The sequence below is a fragment of the Oncorhynchus mykiss genome, chromosome 12 (assembly GCF_013265735.2).
Source record: "Oncorhynchus mykiss isolate Arlee chromosome 12, USDA_OmykA_1.1, whole genome shotgun sequence".
Lineage (NCBI taxonomy): Eukaryota > Metazoa > Chordata > Actinopteri > Salmoniformes > Salmonidae > Oncorhynchus > Oncorhynchus mykiss.
Window position 1 is genome coordinate 60,272,974 of NC_048576.1, and position 21,941 is coordinate 60,294,914.

At 42.6% G+C, this 21,941-nt stretch overlaps 1 protein-coding gene across 2 annotated transcripts in view; it reads right to left on the bottom strand.

Annotated features, from left to right (window-relative positions):
- LOC110538922 (centrosome-associated protein CEP250) overlaps positions 1 to 21,941 on the bottom strand; it is an 82,948-nt gene that overhangs the window by 55,566 nt on the left and 5,441 nt on the right. The window contains exons 1-8 of one of the 2 annotated variants that reach the window (XM_021625893.2): positions 13,460 to 13,610; positions 11,404 to 11,545; positions 10,237 to 10,384; positions 7,903 to 8,025; positions 7,600 to 7,653; positions 7,445 to 7,513; positions 4,019 to 4,108; positions 185 to 294 (exon numbers count right to left, since the gene is read on the bottom strand). In XM_021625893.2, coding sequence (XP_021481568.2) covers positions 185 to 294; positions 4,019 to 4,108; positions 7,445 to 7,513; positions 7,600 to 7,653; positions 7,903 to 8,025; positions 10,237 to 10,338 — 548 coding nt within the window. In that variant the 5' untranslated portion in view covers positions 10,339 to 10,384; positions 11,404 to 11,545; positions 13,460 to 13,610. Of the gene's footprint in view, positions 1 to 184; positions 295 to 4,018; positions 4,109 to 7,444; positions 7,514 to 7,599; positions 7,654 to 7,902; positions 8,026 to 10,236; positions 10,385 to 10,998; positions 11,546 to 13,459; positions 13,611 to 21,941 lie in introns of those variants that run through there. The other variant, XM_036937930.1, reaches the window with a different exon arrangement.

Genomic DNA, 21,941 nt, shown 5'->3' on the forward strand with positions numbered 1-21,941 from the left:
TGTTCATTTTTACTCTTTGATTTATAAACTTGCAGTTTGCACATTATTGTAAACTGAAGCAAATTGTGTAATGTTCTGTTTAGAGCGTTGATGTTGTCTTTTTGTCTTGTCGGTCTTGTTTTGTGATTGAAAATCAATCAATAAATCATAAATAGTTTGTCTCAACCAGAGAAGACTCCTTTACCTTGTGACGACCAGGGCCTCGTTGTGCCTCACGTTCTTCATCACTGACTGGACCCAGTTCCTCCGGATCCCAGAAGTCATGGCACACAGGGTGAACGCTCCCTCTGCAGTCTTTGTGAGGAGGGGGGAAGACTCAATCACTGTGATTTCAGTGTGCTTTTTGTCATTAACTATCATACCCTGTCCTGTCCTACCCTTGAATAATTAATTTCATAGAATATTTTCACCCTGAACATGCACTACACACAGAATACAAAAAAAGATCTGATCTAAGATACACCCCAATGAACCCTTTATTATTAACTTTTAATACCATCCCATACACCCCTTGACAGCCCTACTGCATAGGACAGGTAGACTGTCGGGCTATAACAAATCATCTCAACTGACTGAGGATTAACCAATCAAAGACTCCATGTAGCATCTTCTGTCTATAAAATGAGCTGCTCCTTATGTGTGGATAATCCTTCCTACTGCAGTTTTTTTGAAAGATATAACATTAGCTATGGAGAACTGAAAATGTGTTGCTAATGCTCAGGCCCTATGGACAACGGTCAGTGGGAAAAAATTGTGATGGACTACTTTCAGTAGGATGATCGTACCATGCTGACTCTCAGGAAATCCCTGATTTAGGTAAAAACATTTTAATTGAAGAAGACATTGTAGAGTCAGTCTTCTGATGACAGTGATGGGGAAGAAACATCGATCAACAGTGTTGTTGTCACGGAAGAAGTTTACGGAGTTTTGAAATCTGTACAAATAAAACGGAAATTATACAGGACGTCGTGTTTAATGAAAGGGGTTGCAGTCTGCTATGAAGCGTTCATCCATGCATACGGGTAAGAATCTAGCTACAGTTTCAGATATTATACATTTCTAATTTTGTCAGAAAGTTGTTTTCATTGGAAGTTAAAGCTTACTGTTAGCTATCTAGCTGACATAAGATGGATGGCTCGCTAGCTAACATTACGTGTATGATCTGTATAGTAATATTATCTCAGCAAGCCATTTGCATTGCTAGTTATAGCCTAATGTTAGCTAGCTAACTAGCTAACATTGAACTTATTTGGTTAACTTTAAAAATACACGCAGTCAGTCAGGAAAGCAAAGGCCATTTCTTCAGGCAGAAATTTGCATCCTGTAGCTCTAACTCCAAAACGTTCAGGGACACTGTAAAGTCCATGGAGAACAAGAGCACCTCCTCCCAGCTGCCCACTGCACTGAGGCTAGGAAACACGGTCACCACCGATAAATCCATGATTATCGAAAACTTCAACAAGCATTTAACGGCTGGCCATGCCTTCCTCCTGGCTACTCCAGCTACTTGCCCAAGCCTCTCCAGGTTCTCCTTTACCCAAATCCAGATAGCAGATGTTCTGAAAGAGCTGCAAAACCTGGACCCATACAAATCAGCTGGGCTTGACAATCTGGACCCTCTATTTCTGAAACTATCTGCTGCCATTGTCACAACCCCTATTACCAGCCTGTTCAATCTCTCTTTCATATCGTCTGAGATCCCCAAGGATTGGAAAGCTGCCGCAGTCATCCCTTTCTTCAAAGGGGGAGACACCCTGGACCCAAACTGTTACAGACCTATATCCATCCTGACCTGCCTATCTAAGGTCTTCGAAAGCCAAGTCAACAAACAGGTCACTGACCATCTCGAATCCCACCGTACCTTCTCCGCTGTGCAATCTGGTTTCCGAGCCGGTCACGGGTGCACCTCAACCATGCTCAAGGTACTAAACAATATCAGAACCGCCATCGATAAAAGACAGTACTGTGCAGCCGTCTTCATCGACCTGGCCAAGGCTTTCGACTCTGTCAATCACCATATTCTTATCGGCAGACTCAGTAGCCTCGGTTTTTCTAATGACTGCCTTGCCTGGTTCACCAACTACTTTGCAGACAGAGTTCAGTGTTTCAAATCGGAGGGCATGCTGTCCGGTCCTCTGGCAGTCTCTATGGGGGTGCCACAGGGTTCAATTCTCGGGCCGACTCTTTTCTCTGTATATATCAATGATGTTGCTCTTGCTGCGGGCAATTCCCTGATCCACCTCTACGCAGACGACACCATTCTGTATACTTCCGGCCCGTCCTTGGACACTGTGCTATCTAACCTCCAAACGAGCTTCAATGCCATACAACACTCCTTCCGTGGCCTCCAACTGCTCTTAAACGCTAGTTAAACCAAATGCATGCTTTTCAACCGTTCGCTGCCTGCACCCGCACGCCCGACTAGCATCACCACCCTGGATGGTTCCGACCTAGAATATGTGGACATCTATAAGTACCTAGGTGTCTGGCTAGACTGTAAACTCTCCTTCCAGACTCATATCAAACATCTCCAATCTAAAATCAAATCTAGAGTCAGCTTTCTATTCCGCAACAAAGCCTCCTTCACTCACGCCGCCAAACTTACCCTAGTAAAACTGACTATCCTACCGATCCTCGACTTCGGCGATGTCATCTACAAAATAGCTTCCAATACTCTACTCGGCAAACTGGATACTGTTTATCACAGTGCCATCCGTTTTGCGACCTGTATGCTCTAGTCGGCTGGCCCTCGCTACATATTCGTCGCCAGACCCACTGGCTCCAGGTCATCTACAAGTCCATGCTAGGTAAAGCTCCGCCTTATCTCAGTTCACTGGTCACGATGGCAACACCCACCCGTAGCACGCGCTCCAGCAGGTGTATCTCACTGATCATCCCTAAAGCCAACACCTAATTTGGCCGCCTTTTGTTCCAGTTCTCTGCTGCCTGTGACTGGAACGAATTGCAAAAATCGCTGAAGTTGGAGACTTTTGTCTCCCTCACCAACTTCAAACATCTGCTATCTGAGCAGCTAACCGATCGCTGCAGCTGTACATAGTCTATCGGTAAATAGCCCACCCAATTTTACCTACCTCATCCCCATACTGTTTATATTTATTTACTTTTCTGCTCTTTTGCACACCAATATCTCTACCTGTACATGACCATCTGATCATTTATCACTCCAGTGTTAATCTGCAAAATTGTAACTATTCGCCTACCTCCTCATGCCTTTTGCACACAATGTATATAGACTCTCTTTTTTTTCTACTGTGTTATTGACTTGTTAATTGTTTACTCCATGTGTAACTCTGTGTTGTCTGTTCACACTGCTATGCTTTATCTTGGCCAGGTCGCAGTTGCAAATGAGAACTTGTTCTCAACTAGCCTACCTGGTTAAATAAAGGTGAAATAAAAAAATAAAATAAAAATAGCTACATGTCTAAACAAAAGACCCCAAGATAAAGCGTACTGTTAGCTTTCAAGCTGAGGTTAGATGACTGGCTCGGTAGCTAACATTACGTGTATGATCTGTGTAGAAAATATTATCTCAACAATCCATTTGCATTGCTAGTTATAGCCTAATGTTAGCTAGCTAACTAAGTAACATTGAACCTATTTGGTTAACTTTAGCTAGCTATGACAATTAGTTTGTATTGCTAGTACTCTATGGATTGGGATTATGGCTCATTGTTTAGCTAGCTAGCTAAACAAAAGACTCCACTTCACCAGATGATTACGTGACCCATCAAGTTATCCAGGTGTGTCTGACAGTGATTACTGTTTGTATAATAGCACTATTGTATAATAGTGCTAAAGTATTTGTGTCTGGAATGTATCTTTAAGCATCAGTAGAACAAGCCTGGCTCTCCTCTACCAGTCATACAAGGAAAATGGTCTGGATATACCATTTTGTAGCTCTGTCTCTACTTTTATCCAATGTATAAAAAAAAAACACAATTTCAAATTTTGCTACATAAAACTGAATCAAAGCGATCGGTCAAAAATGTCAACTCACATGTATCTGGAAGCCGTAGTTCCTCTGAACTGGGTAGTCTGTGATGTCATAACAAGTAGAAAGGTTAATCTCGCCATCCAAATCAGCAGCCTGAAATTAAATATGATAGAGAAAGACCGTCAAAGTTAAGAGGATGCTGTGATGCCCACACACACACACACACACACACACACACACACACACACACACACACACACACACACACACACACACACACACACACACACACACACACACACACTCTCGCTCATTCTCTCTCACACATAAAATAATACAAGTGTAGTGTATTCTCAAACAACATTTAAAATAAGGCTGTGGCAGTGGATCTGACGTTTTCAGGATCGTTAGACCACAGACTAAAAGATCTGGAGCTTCCCGAAGATTCTGGAATTGTGACCCGGAGAAAAATGGGGAAGGGCCATGCTTTTTCAATTTCAGACAGTGGGAGGGTTTAGTATTATTATTATTTTTAAATATTGTCCAGGTGTCACGCCCTGACCTTAGAGAGCCTTGTTTATTCTCTATTTGGTTAGGTCAGGGTGTGACTTGGGTGGGCAAATCTATGTTTCTATTTCTTTGTTGGCCTAGGATGGTTCCCAATCAGAGGCAGCTGTTTATCATTGTCTCTGATTGGGGATCATACTTAGGCAGCCTGTTGTCCCACCTTAGAGTGTGGGATCTTGTTTGTGTGTAGTTGCTTTCTGCACTGCATGTAGCTTTACGTTAGTTTTTGTTGTTTTTTCGGTGTCATTTAAATAAAATAAAAAATGTACGCCTACCACCCTGCACCTTGGTCCAATCCATCTTTAAACAATAGTGACACCAGGGGACGGTCATGTATTTTATAATAGATTAAATGTCAATATTGCTTAGTGTTTAAGAATTAGTTGCTTATTGATGTGTGCCCGATGCTGCTCCTCATCCCTGATTCTTTGCTGGGCGTGCAATATTAAGTGCACCAATATTTAGTGTGATCTCAATCAAATGATCCATAGCCTATACTGTAGGCTATAGGCCAAGGCTACTGTATACGAAGTGATTGCTCTGAGAAAGGAAATAGAATGGTATTTGTCACATGCTCTGAATACAACAGGTGTAAACTTTACTGTGAAATGCTTACTTACGAGCCCTTTCCCAACAATGCAGAGTTAAAAAGGAATACAAAAAAATACAAATAAACAAATAACAATAAAATAACAATAACGAGGCTTGCCGTGCATGCGGCAGCGGGGAGAACAGTCTATGACTTGGGTGGCTGTAGTCTGACAATTGTTGGGGCCTTCCTCTGACACCGCCTACTATAGAGGTCCTGGATGGCAGGGAGCTAAGCCCCAGTGATGTACTGGGCCATACGCATTGCCCTCTGTAGGATCTTGCGGTGGGATGCCAAGCAGCTGCCATACCAAGCAGTGATGCAGCAAGTAAAGATGCTCTCAATGGTGCAGCTGTAGACCTTTTTGAGGATCTGTGGGCCAATGCCAAATAATCTCAGCTTCCTGGGGGGAGATATGCCCTCTTCACGACTGTGTTGGTGTGTTTGGACCATGATAGGTCCTTAGTGATGTGGACACAGAGGAACATGAAGCTCTTGACTCGCCCACTACAGCAATTTGGATGCAAATGGGGGCGTGCTCAGTCCTCCGTTTCCTGTACTCCATGTTCAGCTCCTTTGTCTTACTGACATTGAGGGAGAGGTTGTTGTCCCGGCATCACACTGCCAGGTCTCTGACCTCCTCCCTGTAGGCTGTCTCATCGGAAAATCAGGCCAACCACCGTTGTGTCGTCGGCAAACGTAATGATGGTGTTGGAGTTGTGCGTGGCCACGCAGTCATGGGTGAACAGGGAGTACAGGAGGGGACTAAGCACACATCCCTGAGAGGCTCCCGTGTCGAAGGTCAGTGTGGCGGATGTGTTTTTGCCTACCCTCACCACCTGGGGGCGGCCCATCAGGAAGTCTAGGATCCAGTTGCAGAGGGAAGTGTTTAAACCCAGGGTCCTTAGCTTATTAATGAGCTTGGCGATCACAGGGTAGTTACAGGTCTAAGAAAATATACTTCCTTCACAATTTTTTTGTGCTGGTGGGATGGTGTAAAACTAGGCTACACTACAGCTGCAATTGTATCCCAATAATGAGCATTGGCCTGCCCTGCTCTTGCAGATGTAAACATTTGTGTGCCGTCTAAACAATGGGGGCACTTCAGGAGGCGAGTATAAGGCTTCTTCCAAAAATAATTTTGTATTTGTCCCAAAAATTCATTAGGCCTATCTGTACATGCAGGCTACTGATTTCCTGTTCAGTTTGAAAGGGAGACCACAAAGATGCGAAGGAGGACCGGAGCTACATTGTATTAGCTTGCTACTGCTATAATCGATGGTGCTGCTGTAGAACTTTCTGAGGATCTGGGGACCCATACCAAATATTTTCAGTCTCCTGAAGGGGGAAAGGTGTTGTCATGCCCTCTTCACAACTGTCTTGGTGTGTTTGGACCATGACAGTTTGTTGGTGATGTGGACACCAAGGAACTCGAAATTCTCGACTCGCTCCACAGCGCTCTACAGCGAGTGTCTGCGTTGCCAAGCGGTAAAATAGAAGTCAGTTCTATTTGTGACGCTGAACGCGGTGTAAGTCCTGCCTCTCCCATCTCCTCATTGCTTTACAGAAGCAGATACCCTGGTGCCATCTCCTCATTGGTTATACCCACGTGGGTGATTGAAAGATGAACTAAGGTTGGTCGGTCATGGTAATACACCTTATTATGAAAGTTTTGATGCCAATCGTCATACAGTGCCTTGCGAAAGTATTCGGCCCCCTTGAACTTTGCGACCTTTTGCCACATTTCAGGCTTCAAACATAAAGATATAAAACTGTCTTTTTTTGTGAAGAATCAACAACAAGTGGGACACAATCATGAAGTGGAACGACATTTATTGGATATTTCAAACTTTTTTAACAAATCAAAAACTGAAAAATTGGGCGTGCAAAATGTGTTGTCGCACAGTCTTGTTTTGAATGATGTACAGTGAGCAAATGTTTGAGCAGATGCTGTTAACAAACTGTAGCATAGCCTACATGTGCATTATGCCTAGTGGTGCGCTCTGTTGTATTTTGGCCACATGAGCGAAATATGAGGTGGTGTTTTTGTCTTACAGTAACGTTATACTATGCTATTATATTTGGTTCTGTTATGTAGAATACTGTGATCATTATGTGATCTTGCAGACATTGATTCAGCTTTGTCTAACGTTGATCTAACTTTGCCTGAGTAGCCTGTTCTCTACGCGTATACTTATGCGCAGAAAGTGATCCACACAAGTGCTGGCAGAAGCTTCAGGAAGCTCCAGATCTTTTATTCAGAGGACTAAAGATCCCAAAAATGTCATATCTGTAGGCACTCCATTAAAATAAAGATAACTGTCCATCCATACCTCCTCAGCAACAATATCTCTGTAGAACCTCATGGTTTGGTCAGTCAGGACGAACCAGTGCTTCTTCCACTGCAAGATAGATAACGAATCAACAATTAAGGAATTGCAATTCACATGCACAAACACATACAGATACAAAGTTTATAAACACTAACCTGCCCTTTGTCAGTCAGTCTGGTCATCCAGCCCTTTTTGAAGTTGAGGTCGGGCTGGGAAGGGGAAAACCTTTATCATTTTTATTTAAAAATGTTTATAATAATGTAAATCAGTTTAGCTTAAATGAAGCTAACCCTATATTTGTAATATTAGGCCAGTTTCCCAGACACAGATTCAATTTAGTCCTAGACTAAAAGGCATGCTCAATTGATCATCTCTTTGTCTGGGAAACCGGCACATTATGTATTGGACACACCCAGATCTAGTTTAAGAATGTAGAGGTCCCATCTGGACAGATTTACTGTTGTTGTGGTGGCCGTAGCTTCTGCTGCTCTCCGGTCCAAGGACTTGGAGCGGCGGTAGCAGGGCATGGTTGGTCTGGAGACATCTGGGGCAGAACGCTTCAGAGCAGATTCCAGGGTCTCCTCCAACCACAGGCAGAGAGGAGAGAACTACAGTTGAGCACATGTCTACTTTTATCCCCAAAAAGTACAACATTTCAACCAAACTTCCATTGTGTAATCAGGAGTTGCTTAATGTAGGGTGTGTGAAAACTCACTTTGGTGATGCCATTTAGTCTAGTAAGATGGCGCCGACAGGCAGCTCTGCTTCTAGCTCCTAAGCAACTTTGACGGTAACAAAGTTCTACCAACACGCTACCGAAGTTCTACCAACACATTGACTACAGTACTCGTGCTGGGAAAACACTCCACCACTGCAAGTCTCTCTTCCAGGATGCCTACAAGGCCCTACCCCACCCTCCCTTCGGCAAATCAGATCACAACTTTATTTTGCTCCTCCCTTCCTATAGGCAGAAACTTATACAGGAAGTACCCGTGCTAAGGTCTATTCAACGCTGGTCTGACCAATGCTTCAAGATTGTTTTGATCACGCGGACTGAGATATGTTTTGGGTAGCCTCGGATAATAACATTGATGAGTTCATCAGGAAGTGTATAGGGGGTGTTGTTCCTACTGTGACTGTTAAAACCTACTCAAACCAGAAACTGTGGATAGGTGGCAGCATTCGCGCTAAACTGAAAGCGCAAACCACCGCATTTAACCATGGCAAGGTGACTGGGAATATGGTCGAACACAAGCGGTGTAGTTATTCCCTCCGTAAGACAATCAAACAGGCAAAACGTCAGTACAGAGACAAAGTGTATTCGCAATTCAATGGCTCAGACACGAGACGTATGTGGCAGGGTCTACAGACAATCAAGGATTACAAAGGGAAAACCAGCCACGTCGTCGAGACCAATGTCTTTCTCCCAGACAAGCTAAACACCTTCTTCACCCGCTTTGAGTACAACACAGTGCCATCGATGAGGCCCTCTCCCAAGGACTATGGGCTCTCCTTCTCTGGCGACATGAGTAAGACATTTAAGCATGTTAAACCTCGTAAGGCTGCTAGCCCAGACAGCATCCCTAGCTGTGTCCTCCGAGCATGCGCAGACCAGCTGTATGGAGTGTTTACGGACATTCAATCTCTCCCTATCCCAATCTGCTGTCTTCAATTGCTTCAAGGTGTCCACCATTGTTCCTGTACCCAAGAAAGCAAAGGTAACTGAACTAAATGACTATCGCTTGTAGCACTCACTTCTGTCATCATGAAGTGCTTTGAGAGGGTAGTTAAGGACCATATCACCGCTACCTTACCTGATACCCTAGACCCACTTCAATTTTCTTACCACCCCAATAGATCCACAGACGATGCCATCCCCATTGCACTGTACACTGCCCTATCCCACCTGGACAAGAGGAATATCTATGTAAGGAAGCTGTTCACTGACTACAGCTCAGCCTTCAACACCATGGTACCCTCCAAGTTGATCATCAAGCTCGCGGCCCTGATCTGAACTCTGCTATGTGCAACTGGGTCCTGGACTTCCTGACAGGCCGCCCCCATGTGGTGAAGGTAGGAAACAACACCTCCACTTTACTGATCCTCAACACAGGGGCCCCACAAGGGTGCGTACTCAGCCCCCTCCTGTATTCCCTGTTCACCCATGACTGCGTGACCACACACGCCTCCAACTCAATCATCAAGTTTGCAGACGACACAACCATAGTAGGCCTGATTCACAACAATGACGAGACAGCCTACATGGAGGAGGTGAGGGCCCTGGCGGATTGGTGCCAGGAAAATAACCTGTCCCTCAACGTCAACAAAACGAAGGAGCTGATCGAGGACTTCAGGAAAAAGCAGAGGTAACATGCCCCTATCCCCATTGACGGGACCACAGTGGAGAGGGTGAAACATACTGCTTAACTAATTTAAAAAATTTTACAACTTTTTTTTCTAGCCTTTTCTGGCCATTAATTTATTCACCCTAATTTTGACCATCCTACAAGTGTAAAAAGTAAAATACGTTTTGAACGGATTATGATAGAGACAAGAGGTTTGGAACATTGGTTTTCTTAGAGGAGTATCTACACACTTAACATTATTTTACCCATTGGCCATAATATGCAGTTTGATTGGACACTACTTAATGTCTCTTCAGTTTCAACAGCAGATTCTATCTCCACATATCTCACAATTCAGGTACTTGGTAGTCCAAAGCTAAATGAATGTGATCAATATACTGGTAGTTTATTGCGCTATAATCCGTTTTCCAAAAATGGTCATTGTACCTGTTTTTTGCTTATCTGCATTCTACTGTGTCGGGTCTGGCTTGTGGTGTTGGAGAATGATGAGGAAGAGGAGGTTGGCTCAGATGAAGAGCTGGTGTCCATGTTGTCAACGTGATCACCCTCTAACTGGTCTATGACCTGCGACCTCCTGATCCCAAAACAAACAAACAAACACAAACAGAGTACACATATCAATGCTTAACTCAATTGACTTACAAAATGCAAAAATACCCAAACACATTCCCTTAAAATCCACAAAGAGAACAACACATATCAATGCTGAACTTAAACGACTTACATAACGCAAAAATACACAAACAGATAACAATTTTTTTTTGCAGTTTACATGTTTAGTAATGTCTTTTCAGCATGGTAATAATAAGGAATGCAGAGGCAAAATAATAGGTAGAGACAACTTGTGATGATAGCAATGGATTTGGTAATGTAGGGGTGATGGCTGGAGCCCCATGTTGTGGTTGGCGAATGGTTTGGAAAGGAATGAGTCCCAGCAGGGCTGAGTGACATGGTTGGTGGGGCTCCAGAGACCTAAGACAGAGAAAACAACAAAGGAGTATGATTTGTGTTTAGAACGTATGAACATAAAAAGAGAAGATACAAGTTTTGAGATGGTGAACACCACAGCTCATGTGGCAAAAAGAGACATGAGAGCATCAATTCTGCTCAGTCAGTCTGCTCTGTCGGTGATCAGCGACTTGAGAAGAATTTATGCTCTCAAACACCGCTGTGACTAAGAAGTCTGACCTGCGTTCCAAGACAAATAGCTTGTTGAGCTGGTCCCTGCCAGGGCTGTCTGCTCTACCCTGCACCAGACTCCCTGCCTGGGCCCCGAAGGCCCCCATCGTCTCCCTGTCATCCAGCCGTCTGGTCCTGTGCACATCAGCCAACCACACATACTTTGGTCTCCCCACACTGGGACCCCGGGGGTCGTCACCCTGGTCCTCAGCGCGGCCCTTGTCCACCTTCACCATGCCCCTGGTAGACTCACCCCGTAGCCAGCCGAAGGACGTGCTGGTGGCAGAGCATCTTGAGCCCATTGGGGACCTGCCAATCTGGACCTGAGGACAAGGGGAGGAGGAGGAAGAGCAACCAGAAGAGGAGGAAGAGACGGGAGATGCCAAGGGACCATTGATGGGGAGGAAGACAAACCTCAGGGGGTCCCTGGGAGAAACACTGGACAGAGACAAAGATGGCTGCCAGGAGTCTGTAGCTGGTATGTTCTTCTCTAGGGAGGAGCAACCACTCTCTGCCCGAGACTTGGGTCCGGAATGTAGAAGGAATTGTTGGGCATCTGGGGAGGGAGTTCCAAGGAGAGGGAACGGGGGAAGAGGAAGGGAAGGGTTAATATGCAATACAGATAAGTCAATGGGAATAACCAGTAAATTGTGCATAAATTATAAATTTGTGCATAAAGTGGGCCACCAACAGGAATGTGTGTGTGTGTGTGTGTTTGTATATGTGTGTCTGTGTGGTGTGTCTGTGTGTGTGTGAGTGTATAAACGCTGGTTTCACTCAGTCCAGAATAATCTGTCCCGAGCTGGGGCTTTGTGGTAACTCCAGTGCCTTCAGAAAGTATTCACATCCCTTGACTTTTTCCACATTTTGTTGTATTACAGCCTTAATTTAAAATAGATTAAATTCATATTTTTTGTCATTGCTCCTTGTGGCGGGCAGGGCGCCTGCAAGCTAACTTCGGTTGTCAGTTGGACGGTGCTTTCGGGTTAAACAAGCAGTGTGTCAAGAAGCAGTGCGGCTTGGCGGGTCATATTTCGGGGGATGCATGACCTTTGCCTCTCCCGAGACCATTGTGGAGTTGCAGCGATGAGAAAAGATCGTAATTACCAATCTGATATCATGAAATTGGGGAGAAAAAGCAAGTAAAAATATTTTTTTAAATATATAAAAAATATATATATATAAAAAACAATAATAAAATCACAGTACCAGTCAAAAGTTTGGACACATGGGATTTTCTTTATTTAAAAAAAAAAAAATCTACATTGTAGAATAATAGTGAAGACATTAAACTATGATTTAACACACATGGAATCATGTAGTAACCAAAAAAGTGTTAGAAAATATATTTTGCCTTGATGACAGCTTTGCACACTCTCAGCATTCTCTCAACCAGGTTCACTTGGAATGCTTTTCCAACCATCTTGAAGGAGTTCCCACGTATGCTGAGGACTTGTTGGCTGCTTTTCCTTCACTCTGTGGTACAACTCATAACCAAACAATCACAATTGGGTTGAGGTCGGGTGATCGTGTAGGCCAGGTCATCAAATGCAGCACTCCGTCACTCTCCTTCTTGGTCAAATAGCCCTTACACAGCCTGGAAATGTGTTGGGTCATTGTACTGCTGAAAAACAAATGATAGTCTCACTAAGCGCAAACCAGATGGGATGGCGTATCGCTGAAGAATACTGTGGTAGCCATGCTAGTGTGCCTTGAATTCTAAATAAATCACAGACAATGTCACCAACAAAGAACCCCAACACCATCACATCTCATCCTCCATGCTTCATGGTGGGAACCACACATACAGAGATCATCCGTTCACCTACTCTGTCTCAAACAAAGACACAACGGTTGGAACCTAAAATCTCACATTTGGACTCATCGGGCCAAAAGACAGATTTCCACCGGTCTACTGTCCATTGCTCATGTTTCTTGAACCAAGCTAGTCTCTTCTTCTTATTGATGTCCTTTAGTAGTGGTTTCTTTGCAGCAATTCGACCATGAAGGCGTGATTCATGCAGTCTTCTCTGAACAGTTCATGCTTGAGATGTGTCTGCTACTTGAACTCTGTGAAGCATTTATTTGGGCTGCAATCTGAGGTGCAGCTAACTCTAATGAACTTATCCTCTGCAGCAGAGGTAACTCTGGGTCTTCCTTTCCTGTGGCCTTCCTCATGAGAGCCAGTTTCTTCATAGCCCTTGATGGTTTTTGCGACTGCACTTGAAGAAACTGTCAAAATTCTTGAAATGTTCTGTATTGACTGACCTTCATGTCTTAAAGTAATGATAGACTGTCGTTTCTCTTTGCATATTTGAGCTGTTCTTGCCATAATATGGACTTGGTCTTTTACCAAATAGGGCTATCTTCTGTATACCACCCCTACCTTGTCACAACACAACTTATTGGCTCAATCGCATTAAGAAGGAAAGAAATTCCACAAAATAACTTTTAACAACTCATACAGTACCTTGCAAAAGTATTCATCCCCTTTTGAGTTTTTCCTATTTTGTTGCATTACAACCTGTAATTTAAATGGATTTTTATTTGGATTTTATGTCATGGACATAGACAAAATAGTTCAGATTGGTGAAGTGAAATGAAAATAATTACTTATTCAAAAAAATTCTAAAAAATAAAAAATGGAAAAGTGGTGCGTGCATATGTATTCACCTCTTTGCTATGAAGCCCCTAAATAAGATCTGGTGCCACCAATTACCTTCAGAAGTCACATAATTAGATAAAGTCCACCTGTGCAATCTAAGTGTCACATGATCTGTCACATGATCTCAGTATACACCTGTTCTGAAAGGTCCCAGTCTGCAACACCACTAAGCAAGAGGCACCACCAAGCAAGCGGCACCATGAAGACCAAGAAGCTCTCCAAACTAGTCAGGGACAAAGTTGTGGAGAAGTACAGATCAGGGTTGGGTTATAAAAAATATCTGAAACTTTTAACATCCCAAGGATCTCACCGTTAGATCCATTATTATAAAAAAATGGAAAGAATACGGCACCACAACAAACCTGCCAAAAGAGGGCCGCCCAGCAAAACTCAAGGACCAGGCAAGGAGGGCATTAATCAGAGAGGCAACAAAGAGACCAAAGATAACCCTGAAGGAGCTGCAAAGCTCCACAGCAGAGATTGAAGTATCTGTCCATAGGACCACTTTAACCTCTCTGGGATATGTGGGACGATAGCGTGCCACCTCGTCAACAGCCTGTGAAAGTGCAGGGCGCCAAATTCAAAACAACAAAAATGTCATAATTAAAATTCCTCAAGCATACAAGTATTTTACACCATGTTAAAGATAAAATTCTCGTTAACCCAGCCACAGTGTCTGATTTCAAAAATGCGAAAGCACCACAAACGATTATGTTAGGTCACCACCAACTCACAGAAACACACAGCCATTTTTCCAGCCAAAGAGAGGAGGCACAAAAAGCAAAAATAGAGAGAAAATTAATCACTAACCTTTGAAGATCTTCATCAGATGACACTCATAGGACTTCATGTTACACAATACATGTATGTTTTGTTCGATAAAGTGCACATTTATATAAAAAAAATCTCATTTTACATTGGTGCGTTATGTTCAGTAGTTCTAAAACATGCGGTGATTGTGCAGAGATTGTGCAGAGAGTCATCACATGCGGTGATTGTGCAGAGAGTCATTATAAATGTTGATGAAAATACAAGTGTTATACATGGAATTAGAGATATACTTCTCCTTAATGCAACCGCTGTGTCAGATTTTTAAAAAACTTTACGGAAAAAGCAAACTATGCAATAATCTGAGTACAGTGTTCAGACAACAAAGCAGCCAAAAGATATCCGACATATTGTGTAGTCAACATTAGTCAGAAATAGCATTATAAATCTTCACTTACCTTTGATGATCTTCATCCGAATGCACACCAAAAAATGCCAGTTCCACGATAAATGTTTGATTTGTTCAATAATGTCCATCATTTATGTCCAAAATAGCTTATTTTGTTAGCGTGTTTGGTAAAAAAATCCTATAATCCTATAAATTCCTATGTCTGTAGAAAAACAATGGAACGAGAGCTAACTCTCTTGTGACTGCTCCTCACGAGCCTGTGGCACTCTGCCAGACACCTGGCTCAATCAGCTCTCATTCGCCCCCTACTTCACAGTAGAAGCCTGAAACAACATTCTAAAGACTGTTGACATCTTAGGAAGTGCAATATGACCCCATTTACACTGTATATTGGAATGGCAAAGAGTTGAAAAACTGCAAACCTCAGATTTCCCACTTCCTGGTTGGAATATGCCATGTGAGTTCTGTTATACTCACAGACATAATTCAAACAGTTTTAGACACTTCCGAGTGTTTTCTATCCAATACTACTAATAATATGCATATATTAGCATCTGGGACAGAGTAGCAGGCAGTTTACTCTGGGCACCTTATTCATCCAAGCTACTCAATACTGCCCCCCTGTCACCAAGAAGTTAAGCCACACACTCCACAGAGCTGGGCTTTATAGAAGAGTGGCCATTGCTTAACTTCTTATGGCTGGGGGGCAGTATTGAGTAGCTTGGATGAATAAGTTGCCCAAAGTAAACGGCCTACTCCTCAGTCTCAGTTGCTAATATACAGTGGGGAGAACAAGTATTTGATACACTGCCGATTTTGCAGGTTGTCCTATTTACAAAGCATGTAGAGGTCTGTAATTTTTATCATAGGTACACTTCAACTGTGAGAGACGGAATCTAAAACAAAAATACAGAAAATCAAATTGTATAATTTTTAAGTAATGATTTTTAAGCGTTCGCCAAAAGGCATGTGGGAGACTCCCCAAACATATGGAAGAAGGTACTCATCCCCCAGAGAAAACCATTCCCACAGTGAAGCATGGTTGTGGCAGCATCATGCTGTGGGGATGTTTTTCATCGGCAGGGACTGGGAAACTGGCCCGAACTGAAGGGATAGATGGTGCTAAATACAGGGAAATTCTTGAGGGAAACCTGATTCAGTTTTCCAGAGATTTGAGACTGGGATGGAGGTTCACCTTCCAGCAGGACAATGACCCTAGCATACTGCTAAAGCAACACTTGAGTGGTTTGAGGGGAAACATTTAAATGTCTTGGAATGGCCTAGTCAAAGCCCAGACCTCAATCCAATTGAGAATCTGTGGTATGACTTAGAGATTGCTGTACATCGGCGGAACCAACTTGAAGGAGCTGGAGCAGTTTTGCCTTGAATAATAGGCACAAATCCCAGTGACTAGATGTGCCAAACTTAATTGCTGCAAAAGGTGGCTCTAAAGTATTGACTTTGGGGGGGGGTTGAATAGTTATGCACGCTCAAGTTTTCTGTTTTTTTGTCTTACTTCTTGTTTGTTTCACAGGAAAAAATATTTTGCAACTTCAAAGTGGTAGGCATATTGTGTAAATCAAATGATAGAAAAAATAATCCAGGTTGTAAAGGTTGTAAAAAAAAAAATCCAAGGTGGGTGAATACTTTCGCAAGCCGCTATACCTGTTAATTGAAATGCATTCCAGGTGACTACCTCATGAAGCTGGTTGAGAGAATTCCAAGAGAGTACAAAGCTGTTGAACCCTTTTTTGGTTACTACATGATTCCATGTGTTATTTCATAGTTTTGATGTCTTCACAAACATTCTACAATGAAGAAAATAGTAAAAATAAAGAAAAACCCTTGAGTGAGTAGGTGTGTCTAAACTTTTGACTGGCACAGTATATATACTGGCCTATACACAATACCCCATGATGTCAAAGTGGAATTATGTATTTAGAAATGTGTATGAAAGAATTAAAAATGAAAAGCTGAAATGTTTTGAGTACAGTCGTGGCCAAAAGTTTTGAGAATGACACAAATATAAATGTTCAAAGTTTGCTGCTTCCAGTGTCTTTAGATATTTTTGTCAGATGTTACTATGGAATACTGAAGTATAATTACAAACATTTCATAAGTGTCAAAGGTTTTTATTGACAATTACATGAACTTGAAGCAAAGAGTCAATATTTGCATTGTTGACCCGTCTTTTTCAAGACCTCTGCAATCCGCCCTGACATGCTGTCAATTAACTTCTGGGCCACATCCTGACTGATGGCGGCCCATTCTTGCATAATCAATGCTTGGAGTTTGTCCGAATTTGTGGGTTTTTGTTTGTCCACCCACCTCTTGAGGATTGATCACACATTCTCAATGGGATTAAGGTCTGGGGAGTTTCCTAGCCATGGACCCAAAATGTCAATGTTTTGTTCCCCGAGCCACTTAGTTATCACTTTTGCCTTATAGCAAGGTGCTCCATCATGCTGGAAAAGGCATTGTTTGTCATCAAACTGTTTCTGGATGGTTGGGAGAAGTTGCTCTCGGAGAATGTGTTGATACCATTCTTTACTCATGGCTGTGTTCTCAGGCAAAATTGTGAGTGAGCCCACTCCCTTGGCTGAGAAGCAACCCCACACATGAATGGTCTCAGGATGCTTTACTGTTGGCATGACATAGGACTGATAGTAGCGCTCACCTTGTCTTCTCCAGGACAAGCTTTTTTCCGGATGCCCCAAACAATCGGAAATGGGATTCATCAGAGAAAATGACTTTACCCCAGTCCTCAGCAGTCCAATCCCTGTACCTTTTGCAGAATATCAGTCTGTCCCTGATGTTTCTCCTGGAGAAAAGTGGCTTATTTGCTGCCCTTCTTGACACTGGGCCATACTCCAAAAGTCTTTGCCTCACTATATGCGTGCAGATGCACTCACACCTGCCTGCTGCCATTGCTGAGCAAGCTCTGTACAGATGGTGCCCCGATCCCGCAGCTGAATCAACTTCAGGAGATGGTCCTAGCGCTTGCAGGACTTTCTTGGGTGCCCTGAAGCCTTCTTCACAACAAATCCTTGAAGTTCTTGATGATCTGATAAATGGTTGATTTAGGTGCAATCTTACTGGCAGCAATATCCTTGTCTGTGAACCCCTTTTTGTGCAAAGCAATGATGACGGCACGTGATTCCTTGCAGGTAACCATGATCGACAGAGGAAGAACAATGATTCCAAGCACCACCCTCCTTTTGAAGCTTCCAGTCTGTTATTCGAACTCAATCAGCATGACAGAGTGATCTCCAGCCTTGTCCTCGTCAACACTCCCACCAGTGTTAACGAGAGAATCACTGACCTTTTGCGGCAGGGCTGAAATTCAGTGGAAATGTTTTTGGGGGATTCAGTTCATTTGCATGGCAAAGAGGGACTTTGCAATTAATTGCAATTCATCTGATCTCTCTTCATAACATTCTGGAGTATATGCAAATTGGCATCATACAAACTGAGGAAGCAGACTTTATGAAAAATTATATTTGTGTCATTCTCAAAACTTTTGGCCACGACCGTAGAGTATTACTTTATTATTATTATTTTTTAATTGTTTTATCACAGCATGCATCAATGACTTACAATGACAGAACACGCAACAATTACCAACATGATAAAAATAAGAAATAAACTAAGACAAAGGCACATACACCAACTGTAGTATCTCTATAAGAATAGTCTGATTCAAGTGCTGATTTTCTATCCTAGAAAACAGGCAACAACATTTCCCAGTAGAAAGACCCCATAAAACAGGGTGGGTAAAAAAGACCATCTAAAACTCTCTTTAGAGAGTTGAATCTCTTCAGGATGAATCTGATACGAAAGCTGTTTCTGTGTTGCATTAGAGTGCTGTGGATAGGGTGTGTGTCATTGTCCATGATCATGTGTGTTTTTACATGCAGCCTTTTTATGAACATGTCCTGCATTGATTCCAGGCTGCAACCAATTGTAGCACTGGCTTTGTTAATGATATTGTCAAGCTTGATTGTCTTCCTTAGCTAAATTCCCTTTCCAGCACACAATGGCATAGGTCACTACACTCGCCATGACACTGCTATAGAACATACAAAGCATTTTGTCACATACATTAAAATATCTACTGCCTGGATTGGGCTTTTTGTAGATACTGTGAAAATGATTCTTCCAGTTCAGTTTGTTGTCCACTATTACACCCAAGTAATTATAAGAGACAACAGTGTCAATCTCTTCACAATTAATAGAAATCTACCACTAGCTCCTTGGTCTTCTGTACATTCAGGTCCAAGTAATTGGCCTCACACCAAGGACTCTGTTATATCCCCGTGATGAGCATCGTCTCCTCTCATGACACAGCTTACTATAGTCATCAGAGAATTTCTTGAAGTGGCTCAGTTCATTGTTGTGTGTGAAATAATTTGTGTAAAGGGTATTCAATCCCTTTGTTATGGCAAGATTAAATACCTGCTCGTCAAACATCTCATTCCAATATCATGGGTGTTAATATGGAGTTGGTCCCCCCTTTGCTGCTATAATAGCCTCCACTCTTCTGGGAAGGATTTCCACTAGATGTTGGAACATTGCTGCGGGGACTTCCTTCCATTCAGCCACAAGAGCATTAGTGAGGTCGGGCAGTGATGTTGGGCGATTAGGCTAGGCTCGCAGTCGGCATTCCAATTCATCCTAAAGGTGTTCGATGGAGTTGAGGTCAGGGGTTGTGCAGGCCAGTCAAGTTCTTCCACACTGATCTAGACAAACCATTTCTGTATGGACCTCGCTTTGTGCATGGGGGCATTGTCATGCTGAAACAGGAAAAGGCCTTCCCCAAACTGTTGCCACAAAGTTGGAAGCACAGCATGATGTAAGATTTCCCTTTACTGGAATTAAAGGGCCTAGCCCGTATCATGAAAAACAGCCCCAGACTATTATTCCTCTTCCACCAAACTTTACAGTTGGCACTGAATTCGGGAAGGTAGCATTCTCCTGGCATCCGCCAAATCCAGATCCGTCTGTCGGACTGCCAGATGGTGAAGGGTGATCCATCACTCCAGAGAACGTGTTTCCACTGCCCCAGAGTCTAATGGTAGCAAGCAATACACCACTCCAGCTGACTATTGGCATTGCGCATGGTGATCTTAGGCTTGTGTGCGGCTGCTCGGCCATGAAAACACATTTCATGAAGCTCCAGACGAACAGTTCTTGTGCTGATGTTCCTTGCAGAGGCAGTTTGGAACTCGGTAGTGAGTGTTGCAACCAGGCGAGGACAGACCATTTTTACACGCTTCAGCACTCAGTGCTGTGAATTTCAAACACAGATTCAACCGCAAAGACCAGGGAGGTTTTCCAATACCTTGTGAAGAAGGGCAACTATTGGTAGATGTGTACGAAATAAAAGCAGACATTGAATATAACTTTGAGCATGGTGAAGATATTAATTAAACTTTGGATGGTGTATCAATAGACCCAGTCACTACGAACTAACAGGGGCGTCTACAAAGTAATGACTCAGTTGTGTGAATAGTTGTGTGAAGATTTCTGTATCACATTTTCCAAAATTGCTAGAATTTTTTACAACATGTTTTCACTTTATCATTATGGGATATTGTGTGTAGATGGGTGAGAAATGTTTTTATTTAATCCATTTGGAATTAAGGCTGCAACACAAAATGTGGAAGGCACTGTAACTGCCCAGTGAAAATCTTACTTTTAAAAATGTATATTCTGTTAACTCATACCCAATTGATGTTGTTGATTCGTTCTATACTTCTATTTGACCAAAGCATAAATTGGAGAGAGAAAAACCACAAAAAACCCGACCGTTTCAAAAATGCTTGATATTTCCTCATAGAGTATGATGTAATACTCCTCAGTAGGATGAGCCAATTGGCGGTCTAGAGGAGGAAGAGATGGCCAATCAGCATTCTACTTGCATGAATATTTTGAATGACTGGTACACGCTCACACCATTCCAACACAACGCAGATTTTTAACATAGGTCATGAACAGTCAAAATCAAAAATTATATTTGGATGAAACCAGATCAAAGTATGATGATCAAAGTATGAAAAATGACTTGCTTATTCATGGATAAAGTTTGATCATTTAGTTATTAGTCCCCTCCCACATGGGATTATTAAGGGGATTCGGTAACCTAGTTTAAAAAGTACCCTCTTGTAACCAACATCAGAGAAGGCTTGTTTGCAGAGGGGTGTGGTTTATATAGCTCAAAAGTTACTCTACTCGTGACAAAATTTGATTGTAGGGTGTCAGCAAATATAATTCAAAGTTTACACTATCATCTATGGCACAGATATTTATGTCTCCCCTGTCATCTTTGTCTGGTGTTCAGGTCTTCAGCCAACATGGAACAAAAAGGGAGGAAGGGTCATTCAAAACATCTCAACACTTCCGTCAGTGTAGCTCTGACCCGCATAACAAGAGACATGCCAGACAGGAGATGTATTCAAAAAATTGACATCATTGATACAATTTCAATACTGTTTGAGTTGCTTTGTGTATCACCAAATTTGCTTGCATTGTCACACCCTGACCATAGTTTGCTTTGTATGTTTCTATGTTTTGTTTGGTCAGGGTGTGATCTGAGTGGGCATTCTATGTTGTGTGTCTAGTTTGTCTGTTTCTGTGTTTGGCCTGATATGGTTCTCAATCAGAGGCAGGTGTTAGTCATTGTCTCTGATTGGGAACCATATTTAGGTAGCCTGTTTGGTGTTGGGGTTTGTGGGTGATTGTTCCTGTCTTTGTTACACCAGATAGGGCTGTGTTTGGTTTTTCATGTTTTCTTGTTTTTGTATATTGTTCTATTTGCATCTTTATTAAAGATGTATCACAATAACCACGCTGTGTTTTGGTCTGCCTCTCCTTCAACAGAAGAATCCTGTTACATGCATAGACACTCTGGTTATCCTCAAAGCCAGTGGAAATTCATTAGTAAAGATTGAAAAAAAGTAATGGGCCTAGACAGCTGCTTTGGAATTCCTCATTCTACCTGGATTATGTTGGAGAGGCTTCTATTAAGAACCCCCTCTGTGTTCTGCTAGACAGGTAACTATTTATCCAGAATATAGCAGGGGGTGTAAAGCCATAACAAATCAGTTTTGC